The following is an 18,197-nucleotide window of genomic DNA, read 5'->3' on the forward strand; positions in this document are numbered from 1 at the left end:
ACCTTACATCATGTATGCACCCTGGGCTGGACAACGGGGTGGTTGTGCATGGGCAAACAAAGTAACAAAAAAAAAACCCCACACACCTCCGAAATGTTGCTGGAATTCCAACTTGGCATGGGATCAACGCACTCTAGACAACATGGTGCGCTGGGAAAGCTGAATCGGAGCAGCATACGCCAAAACAGGAAACGTTAACAAATGCCAAACACAAGGAGTAGCGCTCGACGGAGGTAACTTATTTTCCATTTTAAAAAAAAATCGTTGTAGTTGCCTGGTGATAGAAGGATGCCTGCAAACGGTACTTACATGTTTACTCTGCCAAGTGCCCAAGAGCAGCGATGGCTCCGCGCTGGGTGCGCTTTGTGCACGCCATGACCGCTCGGTGCTCCCTGCTGAGCACGTGCGCAGGGCCACGGCAGCCTCCTGCGCCTGTCGCTGCTTGCAGGTCTCGGGGGAGCTCCTGCGGCAGCGGACACAGAATATAGGGCGGGTGTCGCCGCGGGGCGGTGGGCGGCAATGGTCTGTGGACGGGACAGTGCCCTTCATAGCACCGTCCCGCTCGTTCCTCTGGGTCCACTTTTTGACAGAGTAAGGTGCCATCGGTGAGTACCAGCAGCAGAGGCCGCTACGCCCCCGGCTGCCCCGAGCCGCTTAACCCCGCCAGGGGCAGGGGCGAGGCCACTGAGCGGCAGGGAGACGGGTGGGGGCGGGGTGAAAGACAAAGCGCGGGCTGCGGGCGGAGGCGGCTAGCGGCAGCGCACACAATAGCTGCGCCACGAGCCACCCGCAGGCCGAAGCAGGGAGCACGGGTGGGAGAGCCGGGAGGTGGCCCGCTGGGTTCGCTGCTCCTGCCCCACCCCCTTCTTCCCCTGGGTCGTCGGCTCGGGGTGGAGCGCACCTGGCGGCGCCGCCCGGCAGCGGCGGGGCAGAGGCGGGACAGAGGCGGGGCAGGGGCGGGCAGGCCCGGGCGGGGGGCGGTGGGCGTTCCCCACTGGCCGGGCGGTGGAGCCGCGCGCGGTAACGTCGCGCGGTGCCTGCGCAACGGTCGGGAGCGGTCGCGACGCTGTCGCCGCCTCACAGGTCGCGGAGCGGCCGGGGCGCCGCGGCGGCACTAGCAGCGGGCAAGCAGCAGGTAAGCGGAGACAGGGTGAGCGAGGGAGCGGGCAGCACCGCGGCGGCAGGCGAGGTTACCAACCCCGCTATCGGGGAGGGGATCTCTCGCCTCGCTAGAGGTTAGGTGTGTGGATGCCCGGGGCTCCCGCCGCAGGCCCAGTGGCTCGTCCCGGGTTAACGGGCAACGAGCGGCCGTGCGCCGGCAGCCGCCACGGGGAGTGGGCGGGGGTGCAGCTGCCGGGGAAGGGGCGGGGGCAGAGAGTGCCGCTTTCTTCTCCAGTCGCCTGGGCAGGGGAGGAGTTCACCAGCTCTCGGGTGCCGGTTCCTTCGGGGGTGGGGAGAGCAACCCCGAAGCTGCGAGGCGCTGACTTACGCGCTTCTCCGCAGGGAGCGCAGCTGAGAGTGAGGCGGCTCCAGGGCGCTGGTGATGAGGGCGCCGAGCAGGGGTTGAAGTCGTCGTCGGCGAGGCGGCGACCATGACGGTGTTCAGGCAGGAGAACCTCGAGGAGCACTATGACACGGGCGAGGACCTTGGCAGGTGGGTGCGGGCCGGCGACGCGTCTGGGCTATGTGAGCCTTTTCCGCTGGGCGCCGTGGGGCAAAGGCGCAGCTCTTGTCTCTTGAACCTTTCCGCCCTCCGTGAGCCGCCCCAAGACGGGAAAGGGGAAAGGGAGTTGAATTTTAAGCCTAGGCCTGGTTCCTTTTTTTCCTATTTTTTACACGGACTCGATGAATTTTGTACTGGAGCAATTACCAGTTGGTACCTTTTCGGCGTGGGGCCCATCAGGGTGTCTTGCAGTGCCTACGGGCGTACTTGCTGCCTTTGGGGCGGAGAGACAGTTGTGAAATTGTAGGCTTGCTGCTGGCAGCCGGGCGAGTAGCTGGAAACGTGGTGGGTTTGTAGGACAGAAGTTTGCATTCTGTAGCAGTGAAAAAGTCCGTCGTATATATCGCATATTGGTTTTGTTTTAATAACTCGATTAAAGAAATTAAGGAAAGTCTAACTGTATTTCATCATTCATACTGGGCATTGTTGTTAGTGCTGGTGCTGGAAGTCAGATCAGAGGATATGAGCAGAGGGCTGTAGCTGAAGCTCAGTCTGTTTCAATCTTGGTTCTTGAATGCTGTGTAGAGATCTCCAGGCTGAAGCTGTTGATCATGCCTTGTTTCTAGTGCTCTTGGTGTATTAATACTGTTTAATAGTGAATTGTGGAAGTCCTTTACATCGTTTCCCCACCTTCTTTAAAAGGGAATCCAATGGCATTTTAACACACCAGTGTGATAGAATCCTTTTCTAGCGTTGATCTTGGTGATTTTGTAGCTTAGGATCAGTGTTCCTGTGCCACAGAGCAGTATGTGTGAGGCAGGTGCTCCTGTGTCTTTGTGTGTACCTTTCCAGTGAAGGGCCCAGTAATAACTAATGTTGCAAACAAAGTACTGGCATTGTCAGGAACTTAGAACAGTGTTTCTAAAAAAAAATCGTAAACCTTCAAAACTCACAAATGAAAACCACCAAACAAAATCCGCCACTTTTTCAGATGTTTCATTGAATTGTCTTTAAAATAAATACTTAATTTATTTACAGACTTCTTGTCATTACTTGTACAGGTACATGATAATGTGTACTTATATTTTCATATAGTGTTTTGAGTTGTTTTTCTCAAACGTCTAGAGTAACAAGCTGTGTTGGACAGCAAAGTCATGTTAACTTACTGAATATCTTGTTAGAATGACATGTTATCATATTAAACTGTAAGTTTGGGTTCTGTTACCTAAATATTTTGTCTGGATACATAAAATTATTGGATTTTATTTCTGATCTTTTTGTCAGGAACACAGAAAGTGTTCTGAAATCTAGGTTTGACTTTCTGGACTCCTACAAATAAAGGTATGCATTTACTTAGAGGCATGGATATATGGTTTACAGAAGAAAATAATTTCTACATCAGCGTCTTTATCTGTTGTGTTTTCTTAAGGTTCTTCAGGGAGAAGACAATGACAGTATGCTAGTTTGGAAGGTGTTACAGTTTTTGTAACCTGTTGTATTTATTTTAAAGTGTCAACACAATATTTGGTCACTGTTACATATTTATAAAAGAGAACCATTAACTTTAGGCCAGTTACATAAGAAATGTGTAAATATGTAGGTTTTTTTCCAAGCAGACATGCTTTGGTAGTCACATGTTAGCTCCGGAACACAGTAATGAAGATTCGTTTTGCAGTACAGGGAAGTGTAAGTACTGAATATTGGATTTTTTTTAATTGGCAGAATATTGCTAATGGAATTCAGTTTAAAAATGGTATACGAATATGATCAGTTGTAGACAAGGTCTTACAGTGCTGAGGTTGTTTTTATTCATCTTAATTCTGTATAGGCTCAGCATGCTGTCTAAACCTGTAATATTTTAATAATTTAAACATATGTTAAACTCTACTGTAGTCTATCCTTGAAAAAAGTAAAGGAAACTAAGGAGCAGCTTGTTGGTTTTGTCTCCTGTTGTGAGAAAATACCAAGGGACACCAAAACACTCTGTTTGGCAGGGCTTTTGCTTTAAAAATTGAATGTAGTTATCTAAGAAAGCCAACGCTTGTACTTCAGTATCGCTTTAAGAAATTTGGATTATTGTACTGCAGAGTGTTGTCATAAGTGGAATCAAATCTCAGGAATAGCTGTTGCATGGTTTAGTTTAGTGTTTATAACTTCTTTTTAATCTTAAATTTCTAGGATTGCTTGAAGACTCTCTCATAAATCTCATTGATTTCCATCCTCTTTTACCTCTTGAGTAGTTTTTTTACCATTGTGTTTGCATGTAAATATAGTTCCAAATGTCAACCCTGAGGCTCAAAACTCAGAAAGCAGTGAATATTAAAGACATATTGGACTTCAAAATTTCTTATGTTTATTTGGGAACCCAAATTGATTTAATACTTGCGATAATCAATGACAAAAGGGTCTATTCTGCAAAATCAAGCTATTTTTCCTCTTCTTACTGAAGAAATTAAAAAATTTCCTTTCAGCAGCAGTCAGGCATCAAAGAAGGAAAATAAATGAACAGATTAGTTTTTACTGACAGAGTGTTCTAGTGAGCAGATCCTGAAGTTCCTAGGCCGACTGGCTTTGTGAGAAAGCTCAATAAAGATGAAAATACTCCCAGATTTCAATAATCGTAACTGTTTTCCCTTGTAAATTATTTAGCAGCCTTTATTACATTAGAACACTTCTGACAGTAACTAGAATATAAAAAAATTATTTGAATATGAAAGCTATCTGAGAGAAGTGTATTGAAGAAAGTAAATGGGTTGTGTGAATTAATTTTTTTAATTGAAACTAATAAAGGAGACTTAAATATTGCATAACATAAAACCTAGGTTTGTTGGAAGCAAGGAGGTAATGGTGTACATGGCCTGAAAAGAAAAGTCCCACACTTTTGAGTTCTCTGGTATTTCACAGTACTTTTGTAGGAAAAATAATACATGGTCCACATGCTTTCACCAGAATGTTTGAGTTTTATTCCATTCTTTGGTTTGTTTTGACTTATGCTTGGAGAGTATAAGAAAAAAATGGACGTTTGGATCACCTTATTTGCCTTGCCTGTATATGATTTCTCCTGATATGTTCATGGCTGTTCGGGTTGATTTATCTTAAGATATTGTACCCAGACAGTCTTGTGATACCTGTGGGTCAAGAGTTGTTTTTAATACAGACCATATAGGAATATTATGCTTTTGATATTTTTGTATGTTGCATTGCTCGTACAAATTTCACAGTTATGAAGGAATACTTGCATTGTTCAAATGCAGGCTACCCACAGATATGTTAAGTAATCATCCAAACATGGAATTTCAAGGGATGGTAGCGATTATGATGAAGGGACAACTCATTTACTAAAGTTATCTTGCTCATTTTAATTCTGCCTGCGGTTGCAGGTGATGTGACTGTGCATTTTAAACACCTTGCTGCAGTGCTTTTACTGTAGTCTGCCCAAAAGACAGGAATTCAGGTTCATCAATATTAAAAACCTCACTAAAGTGAGCGTGCAGGTAAAGACCTTGAAACCAGATCAAACTAGCCAAAATTATTTTTTTTACTTTCTTGTGACTGGCCTTGTGACTATGAGAAACATGATTTTACTTAAATACTTGGGAGAGATGCTTGAACAAAGCTATGGTTTAGGTAGATACTATGTCTGTTTAATGTGAATTGAAGCTATGAACTTCCTGCTCTTACAAATAGTTTCCTCCTCCTTTGGCCCCTAGCTTCCTCTGTTTGGATTTTTTTTTTTGGTTGGTTGTTTGGGTGAGTTTTGTTTGAGGGTTTTTTGTCTATGTTTTGTTTGTTTGTTTTTTCACTTGAAATTTCGTGTGCCTTCCTGAAAGAAGTGCATGTTGGTGAACCAAAGTTATTCAATTGAAGAATGGTATTTACATCATTCTGTGATTTTTGGGTTTTAGATTCTTCTTGTTGGAAAAAACAGGAAGATGTATCTAGCAATTTTAACATTTAAACAGATTTTATTTTTTTCCCCTGGACACTAGAAACTGATTTCTGTAATAAGCAGGGGTGCTGTAGACAGAACATAAATCTGTACATGCACATCAGTATGTGTTTTGTTGGTTGTGTGTAAGTTTTCAGAAACACTGATGGTTAGAACTGGTAAGGGTCTTTGTCATCTGTTGTCACTAAACACAAACACACACAGACAGAAATTACTTGGATGGCAACTAGAATTTGGCCTTTGTGGTGCTTTTTAGGTTGGACAACCTAATGTAATGCTAACTAGCTAATGTACTAAAGTTGTGTGAGTATCGTCATGTTTTGTTGTGAGATGCACAGGAAGTGAAGTTCCTTTGAGTTGATACGTCATTTCAGAAAGTCTTGTTTAAAACCCAAGCCAACCCTCTTTAATAATGCTGCTGTGTAACATTTTTTTCTTAGGAATTATCAGATCAGAAAGTTGAGGGGCAGAGAAGCAATGCAAAAGATGATCTGGTAAGGCTAAAAGTATTGCATATAGGGTACAAAACTCATAACTATGACAGCATTGAAATTTCTTATTTCTGCTCTCTTTTCTGGCTCCAGAACCTCATCTCCACTTGTCCATTAAAAGTCATGTGTTCACCATTTTACCTCCCGTATGAAACGGAAGGTAAAGTACTGAAGATGCAGATCTGCAGTACCATTTCCTGTATACAGACACAATGATAAATACTACAAATGTGGAATTCAGTGCTTCTATACCTACATATATGCAAATTCCAGTAGAATATGATAGTTAATTAAAGTAAATTTAGTGGACTATATGAATCTGTCAGGACCAAAGACCTAGGAAGGAACTCTGGAAACACCAGCCACAAAACTGCTATTTGAGCAAGAAACGTAGTTGTATGTGTGTTTGGGGGGGGGGGGCGGGGGGGGATTTTTTAAGAGTTGAAAATTCTGAAATTGCAAAAGACCTTTTGTGTGCTGTTTGAACTGCGTAAATGTAGTATCAGACTTATCATCCCTCGGAGGACAAGTTAGTTATTCCACACTAGTCTGCAGTTCCTGGTCCTGGTGGTTATGCAGGCACTGGGAGAAAAAAAGATACCTTGACTGGGAAGTGTGATGGGGAGATTCATTCTGTGCCTCAAGTTGCACTACCTCCCAGCCATGCCTTAAAAGGTCTCCTTTTGGCAAACACATAACAACATGCTGCTGATTGCACAGGCTGCTGTGCACAGTGCTGCTGCTGACAATTACAGCCTTATAAAACAAGCTGTTTGCTGCATGAAAGAGTACAAGAGGTGCAGATGTTTTTTTGGATATAACTGCTTGGGCCTGTTTAGTTTATTTCTTGCACTGGGGGAGAGTAATGCCTGCTTTGTAGCTCTTTTAAAATGAAGTGTAATTAAAATTAGAGCTTGCTGATTTTTCTGTGCCTTCAGTTCAAATACATAAAACTTTATAAATTTAGAATTCATCAGGAAGCAGATAAAAATGCTTATCTTTGATTTCTCTTGTAGCTAGGCTCCCCGATGCGCAATCAGTACCGGAGCTAGTATGCTAGGCGTGTGCAAAAACTTGGACTCTGTTTTTCTGGGCCTTGGGTTTTTTTTGTCCTTCTGTGTTTGTGGGGGGTTTTCGGTGTTTCTTTTTTTTTCTCTCTGTTAACTCCCTTTACAGTTTTTTGATATGTCACTTCCTCTGCTTTAGCTGTGTGTACCAAGCAGAAATTACAGTATCACAGTATCACCAAGGTTGGAAGAGACCTCACAGATCATCAAGTCCAACCCTTTACCACAGTGCCCAAGGCTAGACCATGGCACCAAGTGCCACATCCAACCTTGCCTTGAACTGCCCCAGGGACGACGACTCCACCACCTCCCCAGGCAGCCCATTCCAGTGTCCAATGACTCTCTCAGTGAAGAACTTTCTCCTCACCTCGAGCTGAAATTTCCCCTGGCGCAGCCTGAGGCTGTGTCCTCTTGTTCTGGAGCTGGCCACCTGAGAGAAGAGAGCAACCTCCTCCTGGCCACAACCACCCTTCAGGTAGTTGTAGACAGCAATAAGGTCACCCCTGAGCTTCCTCTTCTCCAGGCTAAACAACCCCAGCTCCCTCAGCCTCTCCTCGTAGGGCTTGTGCTCGAGGCCTCTCACCAGCCTCGTCGCCCTTCTCTGGACACGCTCAAGCATCTCAGTGTCCTTCCTAAACTGGGGGGCCCAGAACTGAACGCAGTACTCGAGGTGTGGTCTGACCAGTGCAGAGTACAGGGGCAGAATGACCTCCCTGCTCCTGCTGACCACACCATTCCTGATGCAGGCCAGGATGCCACTGGCTCTCTTGGCCACCTGGGCACACTGCTGGCCCCTTTAGTTTAGGAAAAGTGAGGTGGAGGCCAAGTTTTCCAGAGAGCTATGTGCCAAGCTCAGTTCACATTGTTGGTGACTGAAAAGAGCAGTATCGCTTTCTTCTGCCATGTTTCTTGGTGTTTTGTTAGGGTTTTTTATGCAGCAGTGCTATCAAAGGCAAAAAACTTCACTTGATACCTAATTTATAGCAGCAGTGAGTGCTCACTCAGATGAGCTGATAGTGCTGTGAAATAGCAGCCTGCGTGGAGTTGCAATTGCCTCCATATATCTAACTCATGTTAAATGTGTAAGAGGAACAGAGAAGACCTGTCACATCACTACAAAGGCAGAAGAACATAAACCAACAAGGAAGTTAAACTTGAAATTAGGAGAATTTCAGATGGTGCAGTTGGTTTTGAGTAACTTTAAGAAATGGTTCTTGCAATTGGTCAGAGATAGCAAAAGGGGAATGGTTTTTTTTTTTGAGAAAAATGCATCTTTCCTGTGAGAACCTACAGCAGAACCTAATGGCAATGTGTCTGTCCTCTTTTTAACTGGCTCAGTTAGCGAAACTGAAACTTATTGGTAAAATTTTATATTCCAAAGAGAAGGTGCCAGTTGAAGTGGTGGCTCAGTAGGTGGCCTGTACTGGGAGCTCTGGCTGAAATAACACTGTTGTTTCTCAGACTGTATTTTGACCTCATTGCCGGAAGGCATAGAGGATTATCCAACAAATCTGAAGAATATTAATTGACTTACCACGCAGCATAGTAGATCCTACTTAACTATCACTAGTTCATATCTGACTTAGGTGGAAACTGGAGCCACACAAACTAGTAAAAGTGGTGATAGGGTTGAGTCATTATGAGTGAGAATCAAGAGTAAGGACAGCAAGGGCAATATTGTGATGGGAGTATGCTGTAGACCACCCAATCAGGATGAAGAGGTAGATAATTTTTTTTATAAGCAATTGAGAGAGGTCTCATGATTGCTACCCCTTGTTCTTGTGGGAGAATTCAACTTCCCAAATGTCTGCTGGAAGTACAGCACAGCAGTGAGAGAACAGTCCTGGAGATTCCTGAAGTGTGTGCAGGATAACTTCCTGACACAATTGATGGGACAGCCAAACAGGAAAGGTGCTCTCCTGGATCTGCTTCTTGTGAACCAAGAAGAACCAGTGGGGAGGTGAAAGTTGGAGAACATCTGGGGCTCAGTGATCTTGAGATGATTGAGTTCTCTATGCTTGGGGAAACAAGGAGAGGAGTTAGTAAAATGAGCACCTTGGACTTCCAGAGGGCAAACTTTGGCCTATTTATGAGACTGATGGACAAAGTCCCTTGGGAAGCTATCCTGGAAAATTTAGGAGTCCAGGAGGGTTAGACTCAAAGAGTGAAGTCTTAAAGGCACAGGAGCAGGCCGTGCCTGTGTGCCAAAAGACAAGTTGGCAGGGAGGGCATCCAGCCTCGCTAAATAGAGACCTTATTCTAGACCTCAAGAACAAAAGGAGAGTCTATGGCCTTTGGAAGAGGGGACATATCTCTTGTGAAGACTATAAAGATGTAGTAGAATTGTGTAGGGAGAAAATTAGGGGAGCCAAAGCACAGATAGAGCTTAACCTATGTCACGGAAGGTAGTTTGGGAGGTTGTGGGGAAAATACGTGGAGACTCACTTGTGGATTTTCAAGTGATTTATTGCTCAAACACGGAGATCCCCCTCCCGAACTAAATTCCCCACGTGAGTTCTTTTGGATTGAAGTTGTAAAATAACAGTTCAGAAAATAGCAGATAAAGAAGAGTCTGTGATTTCTTTAGAGTTCTTTTGAGTCTTTAAAGTTACTCAGTCTTTAGGTAAAGAGTTCTTTCTCCAATTTACTCACTGTTCGTAGTTCAGTTCAGCAAAGTTCAAAGTTTTGGGCGGTGTCCCTTTGTTCGTTAGGATCGGGCCCAAGCAGGTTTCAGGCCTCTGCGAGCCCCTCGTCGGGCAGGGCTGATCAGGAACGTGAGGGCACCGGGGCAGGAGCGAGGCAGGCAGGCTAGCGAGCGAGCGGTAGGAGCAGGTACCAGCAAGCTCAAGCCAGCAAGCGCCCCCATCCAGGAAGGCACACCATTTTTATAATGTTTAAAAGAGGTGTAACCCTCCAGTCCAGGCTATTTTACGTTATTCTTGCAGATTGGCACAAAATTACAATTAACCTATATAATTGGACAGTTCTTACCAAAACAACCTGTAGGACCACCCAAGGCTCAGCCCACACCAGGTGTCGAGTGGGCATGAGAACTGCCGTTCCCCCTAGCCAAAACAGTGGCCACTGTTTACCTTTTATCTCGACTAGGGAGAGACTTTCTCATGGGGCTGAAGGACTGTTTTGGTTTTACGATGCTCTTGGCATTAATGTGAGACATTGAAACTTTTACAGCAGGGAGGCCTGCTAAGGGCTTCTGCTACCCTCCATGACAACCTAGCTACAGCTGTTAAAGATAATAAAAAAATGTTTCTATAAATTAATCAACAGCAAAAGGAGCACTAGGGAGAATCTCCATCCCCTATTGAATGCAGAGGGAAACTTAGTGACTAAGGAATGTTGAGGTGCTTAACGCCTACTTTGCCTCGATCTTTAGCACTGGATCCAGCAGTGCCCTGGGCACCCACCCTGTAAAGTAGGAGTCAGGGAGGGGAATTGAATCGAGAACATCACAATAAATGAGGAAGTGGTCACTGACCTACTGCATCACTTAGACATGTATAAGTCTGTTGGTCTGGATGGGCTGCACCCAAGGATGCTGAAGGAGTTGGCAGATGTGTTCTTTAAGTTACTTTCCGTTATTTACCAGAAGTCTAACTGGGGAGGTGCCAATGGACTGGAGGGTAGCAAATGTGATGCCTATCTACAAGAAGGGCAGAAAGGAATATCCAGGAAACTATAGACCTGTCAGTCTGACCAGAGAAGGTCATGGAGCAGATCATCTCAAATGCCATCATACGTCATACAGACAACAACTAGAAGATCAGGCCAGGTCAGCATGGATTTATGAGAGGCAGGTCCTGCCTGACCAACCTAATCTCCTTCTATGACAGGATAACCTGGCTACTGGATGAGGGAAAGGCTGTCAATGTTGTATTGCTAGACTTTTGAAAAGCCTTTGGTACTGTTCACACACAATTCTTGTAGGCAAATTGACTATACATGACTTGGATAAGCACACTGTCTCCTGGATAAGGCACTGGCGGGACAGGAAGGCTCAGAAAGTGGTGGTCAGTAGAGTTAAATGCAGTTGGCAGCCTGTCACTAGTGGTGTTCTTCAGGGATCCGTGTTGGGACCACTTCTTTTTAACATCTTTATTGATGGCCTTGATTCAGGCATAGAGAGTGTCATCAGTAAGTTTGCAGATGACACCAAATAGGTGTCCAGTAGTAGAGAGACTCTTCAGAGGTACTTGGATAGGCCAGATCAATAGGCCAATATTAATGGGATGAGGTTCAACAAGGCCAAACACCAGGTCCTGCACTTGGGTCACAAAAAAACCCAAGCAATGCTGCAGGCCTGGGGCAGTGTGGCTGGAGAGCTGCCTGGCAGAAAGGGATCTGGGGGTTGTAATAGACAAGCAGCTGAATATGAGCCAGTAGTGTGCCCAGGTGGCCAAGATGTCCAGTGACATCCTGGCTTGGATTAAAAATGCTGTGGCCAGCATGAGTAGGGAGGTGATTGTCCCCTTGTACTCCTCTTTGGTTAGGCCATATCTTAAGTGTTGTGTTCAGTTTTGGGCACCACAATATAGGAGGGATGTGGAGGTGTTGCAGTGGGTGCAGAGGATGGCAGTGAAGCTGGTGAAGGGCCTGGAGAATAAATCTCATGAGGAGTGACTGAGCGAGCTGGGGCTGTTTAGTTTGTAAAAGAGGAGGCTGAGAGGAGACCTCATTGCTGTCTACAACTACCTGAAGGGACATTGTGGAGAGTCTGCTGCTGGTCTCTTCTCACATGTAACTGAAAACAGAACAAGGGGGAATGACCTCAAGCTGAGAGATTTGGTGCTTAGGGATATGGTTTAAGGTGAATCTTACCAAGTAGGGTTATAGGTTGGTGATCCTGAGGGTCTTTTCCAGCCTGGGTGTTTCTGTGATTGTGGGAGAAGCAAAGAAAAAGTTTAAAGCTCTTCAAGCGTAAATATTTAGTTGTATGTCTTCGTTATGAATTCTGGAGTAACATAATGGTGTGAAATTCAGTAGAACTGGGTACAAAGACCTCTGCCAATGAGTCTAATATAAGTAATGTTTTTAAACCTCGAGATCTCCTCATCTAGGGGTGATGCAGATAAAGCAAAGTCTTCATGTTTTGATTATTTTTTGGCTGACATTCCTGTTGGTTTTGGTGCAGTTGTGAACAGGCTAGTACTAGAAATGGATTGTAGCGTCAGGTGTCTCCCCATATCCTTGTAATATACCTTGCTGCATCTTCTTTCACAGAGTACTCACAGCTGTCTTCCCTCCATTTCAAAGAGATAACTGATGTGCTGTTGTAAAGTGAGGAAGAGACGCAAAGGTGGTGAAGCTAAGGGAAGAAGTTTCTTGACAGAGGAGATTTAAGACTTTGGTATATTTAGCATTGCACTCCAAAGCTTGGAATGGTGTAGTTTTTAAATACAATGAAGAATGAAAATACCTGGGGAAAAAAAAGAAAGATAAACTGGACTTACAGTGCTCACAGATGAATTTGCAGACTGGAAAGGCTGCTTGCCTCCAGAAGACTAAACTCTAGGATTCGTGCTTGAAATGTGGTCAGTGTGAATAGGAAAAATACACTGTATCAAGACTGAGTTTGTAAAATTGATGGAAAGCATTGCATGATACTTCCCCATGGAAGTAGGACACTGATAAAGATGGAGCAGATATGTTAGATATCTAAGTTTTAACTCTTTTTTGAAGTTCCCAGATAGGGAACTTCAGGTAGGCCTTAAGGATGTTGTCCTTTTTTTGTCCTGAAGGTGTTATGTATTTAGTGTGCTTGCATTCGGGCTTTTTTTGATTGTGGCACATGCTGATGTTGGGGAGACTGTCTTGCACTAGGTGCTTTTTACCCAAATCCAGAATAGTTCACATGGTTTAGGATGTGAAATACCACACTGAGTAGTCCACATGGTACTCTGCAACCTTATTATCTGGATTATGATGTTTTATTTATTTTCCGTTATTCTCCCTTGATTACACAAACTAATGTGATGGGCAATTTATGCATCAAGAATCAATATTGTTAAAGAAGCGACATCATTTCACATCTGCCTAGACAAGTGCAAGTGTTAAGTACCAGCATCAGAGATCTTAAAATGCGGTGGTGTACCACTCCTTTGTAGAGCAGTTCTTCCCTAGTACCATCTGCTTTGCAGGAGCAAGTGTGCTTGTTTTTTGTAGGAAGCTTGGGTGGTGTTGCCTGTATTTAACCCAAAGAAAGATACTGGGTGACACATTCAAAGCTCGGAAGAGTTCACAGTCACTGTGTATTACAAATGGTTAACACCTAATTGAAATGAACGGTTCAATTGAATTTTCTGCTGAACTATGCAGAGGATTGAGCCTTTGGAAATTAAAAAACACTGCATTGGGTAGTAGTATTCTGTCCCTGTTCTTACTTAAACAGGATGTTAAGTTAGCCTGTAACAGAGTTGTTATCTTGGAAATACTTGATTTCTGCTTCATCTTTGTGAGCAGCTGATACTGTGTAAAATTTTACAAGTTACTTGAAGAGCTGTACTTTCTGTCTGGTATGCATAGTTGTGTGGAGGTTAGGAAGATTGTACTTAATTGCTGACATGGTCCATTGTCCTGTATTTCTAAATAAGTCTAAGAAAGTCAGTGCTTAAAACGTGAGATCATATGTACTCTGTGGTGTTTTTTGTTTGGTTCTGTGCTTACTTTGCCTACTTACGTAGGTATAACTAGGCAGAGCTAACGTTTACAGTGATTGATATTAGTGTAATCTATTCTGGCATGGTTTACAATTAAAGTATTCTGCCAAGTTTAACATGGATTGAAGGATGGGACTTTTCAACAGACAAAAATAATATTGGTGGGTCTTTTATTTGGACCACGAACTCAGCATTTTCAACAGCTTCATCAACAAAACTGGCAGTTTATTTCCTAAGAAAAGAACATAGGTATCTTGGATGGTAATAAGTTTCAAGTTTCCTGTGGTATCTTTCTTCTTTACAATTCTGTTTCTTCTATCAGGACACATGGTTCCTGCTGCCTTTAATGAAGATGATGCAAATGTAATCCAAGAGATAGATGTTTCACCATGTCTCCTGCTTTCTTTATCTTTCGTCATTTGTTTGTTTGCTTTTTACTTCTCTCTGTGTATGTTTGTTTTTCATGTGTTCTTCTGTTGGTTTGGGCTGTTTTTTTGTGGGGTGTTTTTTGTGTGTGTTTTTTCTGCAAGCGTAGACTTCAAACATTTTGATATGAGAGTTAGTTAGGACTTTTTTGGCATATCATCAGTCTGGCAGTATTTGCTTATCTCCATGAGCAGGGCCATCTGCGCAGAATTACTGTTGATTCCCTGAGAAAGGAGAGCACATCAGGGAAGGGCTTAATCTTATGCCTCATCTTTTCTCATTGCTTTTTACTTGAAAGGGCTTTCTAGTGCTATTTTTCTCATGGTCCTGCCTAGAAAGATTGCTTTCCTGCTTTCATTTCCAGTTATAACATTAACTGGAGAAGAAACCATTCCAGGTTCTATTTTATAAAGGTAGTTCACTTCTTCTCACTGTGTTCCCTTACATTACTGTCTTTCCTGAGGGTATGCTAATTCCTGGTCATTGCGGCCCTTACCTGCGTGCTCTCCTGCCTGGTTGTTTCTACGGTCTGGTTAAACCAGCCTAATGAGAAGACCAGAGAATGGGGTATTCATTTTCCTCGCCAGCTGAGCTGCATTTTCCTGCTGCTTTTTCTGCGCTGGCACTGGCACCATCCCAAGCACAGCTTGGAAGTGAGAATGGATTACCGATTGAGCTCCCTGAAATGGGTCACTGTGGTCACGTCAGGCAAGTATCAGTGCCAGCTGCTGGCATGGTGTAGGAATGCACCGCCAGAGGGATGGGGATGCCTCTGGTTGTGATGGATGCAGGCTTGATCTACTAACTTGCATTGTTAATCACCTCTGCACCAAGATCTCTGCATCAGTGCTGTGCAGGTGTGGCCATCTAAGACTGCATAGAAGGTCTGGTCTGAATAGGGAAGCAAAATCTGACTGTTGATTAACCCTGGACAATGAGATTGATGACTGCACAGTCTGTGAGTACATTTTTCTGTGTCAGCAACCATAGACTAGTGTGCTGGTTTGAGGCAACAGGCAGGTACTCCTTTGCATAGAGGTTAGAGTGGGCAAATGGGATTTTTTTTAATGTTGTAAATTTCCAAGTGCCCAAACTTGTCTGCAAGTGTGAGTAGTTTTGAATAAAAGCTGAAGAGCTGGACAAGTGGACAGCTACTTGGCTGTAGATACCAGCTCATAAAATTCATAATGTATGTAAGCTACTAAGACACTCAGTAAGAAATGTGTGTATGTGACAAAATGTGCTTTCTTTGTATTGTTACCTCTTCTTGAAGCCATCTTCAGTCAAGGAAGAAGCAGTACTTTCGTCATTGGCTTAGTGTTTTTTTTACTTAAATTTTGTGTTTATAATTGCATTGTTTGAGGAGTTTCTGAGGTATATAGCTAACAACAAACTAATATTGGAGGAGAAAAGCAGGAATTCTTTCTATGTAAAAGATGACTGCTGTCTTCTTTGGGGTATAGGCTGGAGGTTGTACATTTATTCTTGTGCTCTGATACTGTCAGATTTGTAAGATACATGTGGATTTTATAGTGTTTATTTTTCTTTTTTTTACATGAGAAAATATGAAATGTGTCTTTTTTGAAAGCTGAGTCACGACCCATTTGAGGCTTTGCAGTTCATTTCACTTCTGCTTTCAATGATTAGATTCTGCCTTTTTTCTATTAAATATTTGATGACTGATCCCTACCCTATCACCATACTAAATGGTGTTTCAAATACACTGAAAATTTAACATTTTGATACATTAGCATAATTTTATTTATCTAACAGGTGCAGCTGTGCTGTGAATATCATGCATTTGTATATTTTTATTTTATGACCATTCAATGTAAACTTCTTCCAGTGTCAAAATCCGTGTAGAAATGATGCCTAGAGTCACATTGTTATTGCTCATTAAGATTATGGGCCATATGCTGTAAAACAGGGAGGTTCTGAATAGATGAAATAAAGCAAAGCTGCCCTTATATGATAAAATAATGGGCTAATGTGGTCAAATAATGGAACAGGTTGCCCAGGGACATGGTTGAGTCTCCATCCCTGGAGATATTCAGCCTCAGACTCATAGCCCTGGGCAGCGTGATCTGTTTGATCGTGTCCATGGTCACTGCAAGGGAGTTGGACAAAATGGCCATTGAGTCCCTTCCAACCTTATGCAGTCTATGAATCTGGGAGTAGATGACATAAGTGAGATCTGATGATTATTGTTACTAAACTCTTCCTCCCTAACTGAATGACAAACACCTACTTCAGGCATACTTCAGAACTCTTTGCTACAGAAGAGAAGCTGTTTATTAAATAGCAGCAGCAGCGCTCTAGCATCACCAAAATGAAATGTTTGTTCTACTCATATGTTTTAATAGTCATCCCAGGATCCCGGTTTAAGAATTTCTGAGTAAGTGATGGCTGTGCTCTTATGTTTAGTTCTGAGTCAGATGTACATCATGTACATCATTTAACAAGACTAACTTACAATTTAATGTTAATTACTGATCTGGTTTACAAATTTAATGACAAGTCCAAAACCAGAAAATGCAGTATTAATGAAGAATAGGAGCATTAAGACTTGAACTCTAAGCAGTGTCATAGTGTATTAGGATTTTTATTTATGTGAGAATGTAGTTAAACATTGATCTCTTAAGAACTTCTAGGTGGAAGCTTGTTTTGAATACCATTGATGGCAGTAAAGGTAGCACTTTGCTTGAATACATGCATATCTGTTTCCATTATCTCACCTTCTTTCTGTCTTTTTCCTTTCCATCATAGAAGTAGTAATTACTTGAATTGTTTTCAAGTGTAAGTACTTTAGATATTATACAACGTTTTTTTGGAGGGCTGTAGCAGATGTGTGTGTATTCGGACCAAATGGGTTTCTGGAAGCTCTGGCCCAGCCATCATTAATAGGAAATGGCTGACATCCATCCATCTTGGAAGTTTTACATCTGTGTGTATTCCCCCAGTTTACACATTTGTTCTGATTTAAGTTAGAACACCACTGATTCTGTTCAGTGATTTTACTTTTGAGCTCAGTCTCTTTTTAAGTGACTGTACTTTCTGAGATTGAGAGCATCTACTTCCAGAAGTGATGATTCTTGACATTTATAGTTACTGAGAATTGGTGTGAAGAAAGTCTTTTACTTATACTTGCTCCTGCACAGGCCAGGGTCACTGCTGAATCCTGTTTATTGTTCTGGGGATGCAGAAAGAAAAAGGTGACGGCTGTGGGAAAGATCAGACAGGACAGGTGACCTTAAACTGACCAATGAAGTATTCCATTCCGTGTACCTCTTATTCAGTACAAAACTAAAGGATCACATGATATTTAACCTTTCTTCTTCAGTGGCTGGTGTCTGAGAATCAATCTCTCTCATCTTCTGCCTTTGATCCCTATTTGTGTATTCATGAATCCCTCTTCAGAATCCAGCCTCTGAATCAAGTCTGGCACTTTCTGAACATATGTATGCATGCTGGTAGCATTAGTGGTGACAATGATGTAATTGCCATCAAGGTGGTTGAATTCAATTTTGGTTTTTAATATGTTTTGTTTTGTTAATATTTTTAATTAAAGCAGGTTTGCTTTTCTTTTTCCAGTCTGTAAGTCTCTCTCACTTTGAGAAGAGAGAGGTGTTAATATGTGGGAGCATCTGTCACTTGTCTAGTAGTCAGCCCAGTCCTAAGCCTTGACTTTACATACCACTCCATCTCAGCACAATATTAACATTGGTATTTTAAACCACCATGTCTGTGAATAGTTTTCTGTGCAGAACATTTTCTTGAGTACTTGCTTGAGCAAATAAGATAACATCTAGTTCTTCACATTCTGTACTTTGATAATCACTTCTGTATTAAGGGACTTGAGGCATTAGGCCTTCTCATGTTTTCACTTTTTTGTTACTGCTTTTTCTATTGTCTCCAAGTTTTACAAGA

General features: G+C 43.0%; 2 protein-coding genes across 2 annotated transcripts in view; one reads left to right on the top strand and one right to left on the bottom strand.

The window, feature by feature from the left end:
* Positions 1 to 628: 628 nt before the first annotated feature.
* LOC135192962 (uncharacterized) lies at positions 629 to 1,594 on the bottom strand. The gene is made up of 2 exons (XM_064176349.1): positions 1,490 to 1,594; positions 629 to 1,114 (listed from the first exon to the last, which is right to left on the bottom strand). Exons 1-2 carry the CDS (start codon positions 1,592 to 1,594, stop codon positions 629 to 631), a joined length of 591 nt encoding a protein of 196 aa, XP_064032419.1.
* DAPK1 (death associated protein kinase 1) overlaps positions 1,007 to 18,197 on the top strand; it is a 134,639-nt gene continuing 117,448 nt past the window's right edge. The window contains exons 1-2 of the mRNA XM_064140904.1: positions 1,007 to 1,135; positions 1,504 to 1,654. Of these exons, the coding sequence (XP_063996974.1) occupies positions 1,593 to 1,654 (62 nt within the window). The 5' untranslated portion in view covers positions 1,007 to 1,135; positions 1,504 to 1,592. The remainder of the gene's footprint in view (positions 1,136 to 1,503; positions 1,655 to 18,197) is intronic.

The sequence above is a fragment of the Pogoniulus pusillus genome, chromosome Z, assembly GCF_015220805.1.
Source record: "Pogoniulus pusillus isolate bPogPus1 chromosome Z, bPogPus1.pri, whole genome shotgun sequence".
Taxonomy (NCBI): domain Eukaryota; kingdom Metazoa; phylum Chordata; class Aves; order Piciformes; family Lybiidae; genus Pogoniulus; species Pogoniulus pusillus.

What these genes read in the sequence shown, in the direction of transcription:
- LOC135192962 (XM_064176349.1), bottom strand. Translation starts at nt 1,594, where the DNA reads ATGGTCGCCGCCTCGCCGACGACGACTTCAACCCCTGCTCGGCGCCCT. An exon ending in CGCTCCCTGCGGAGAAGCGC is followed by an intron (nt 1,115 to 1,489) that starts GTAAGTCAGCGC and finishes GCCCGCTGCTAG; the next exon opens with TGCCGCCGCGGCGCCCCGGC.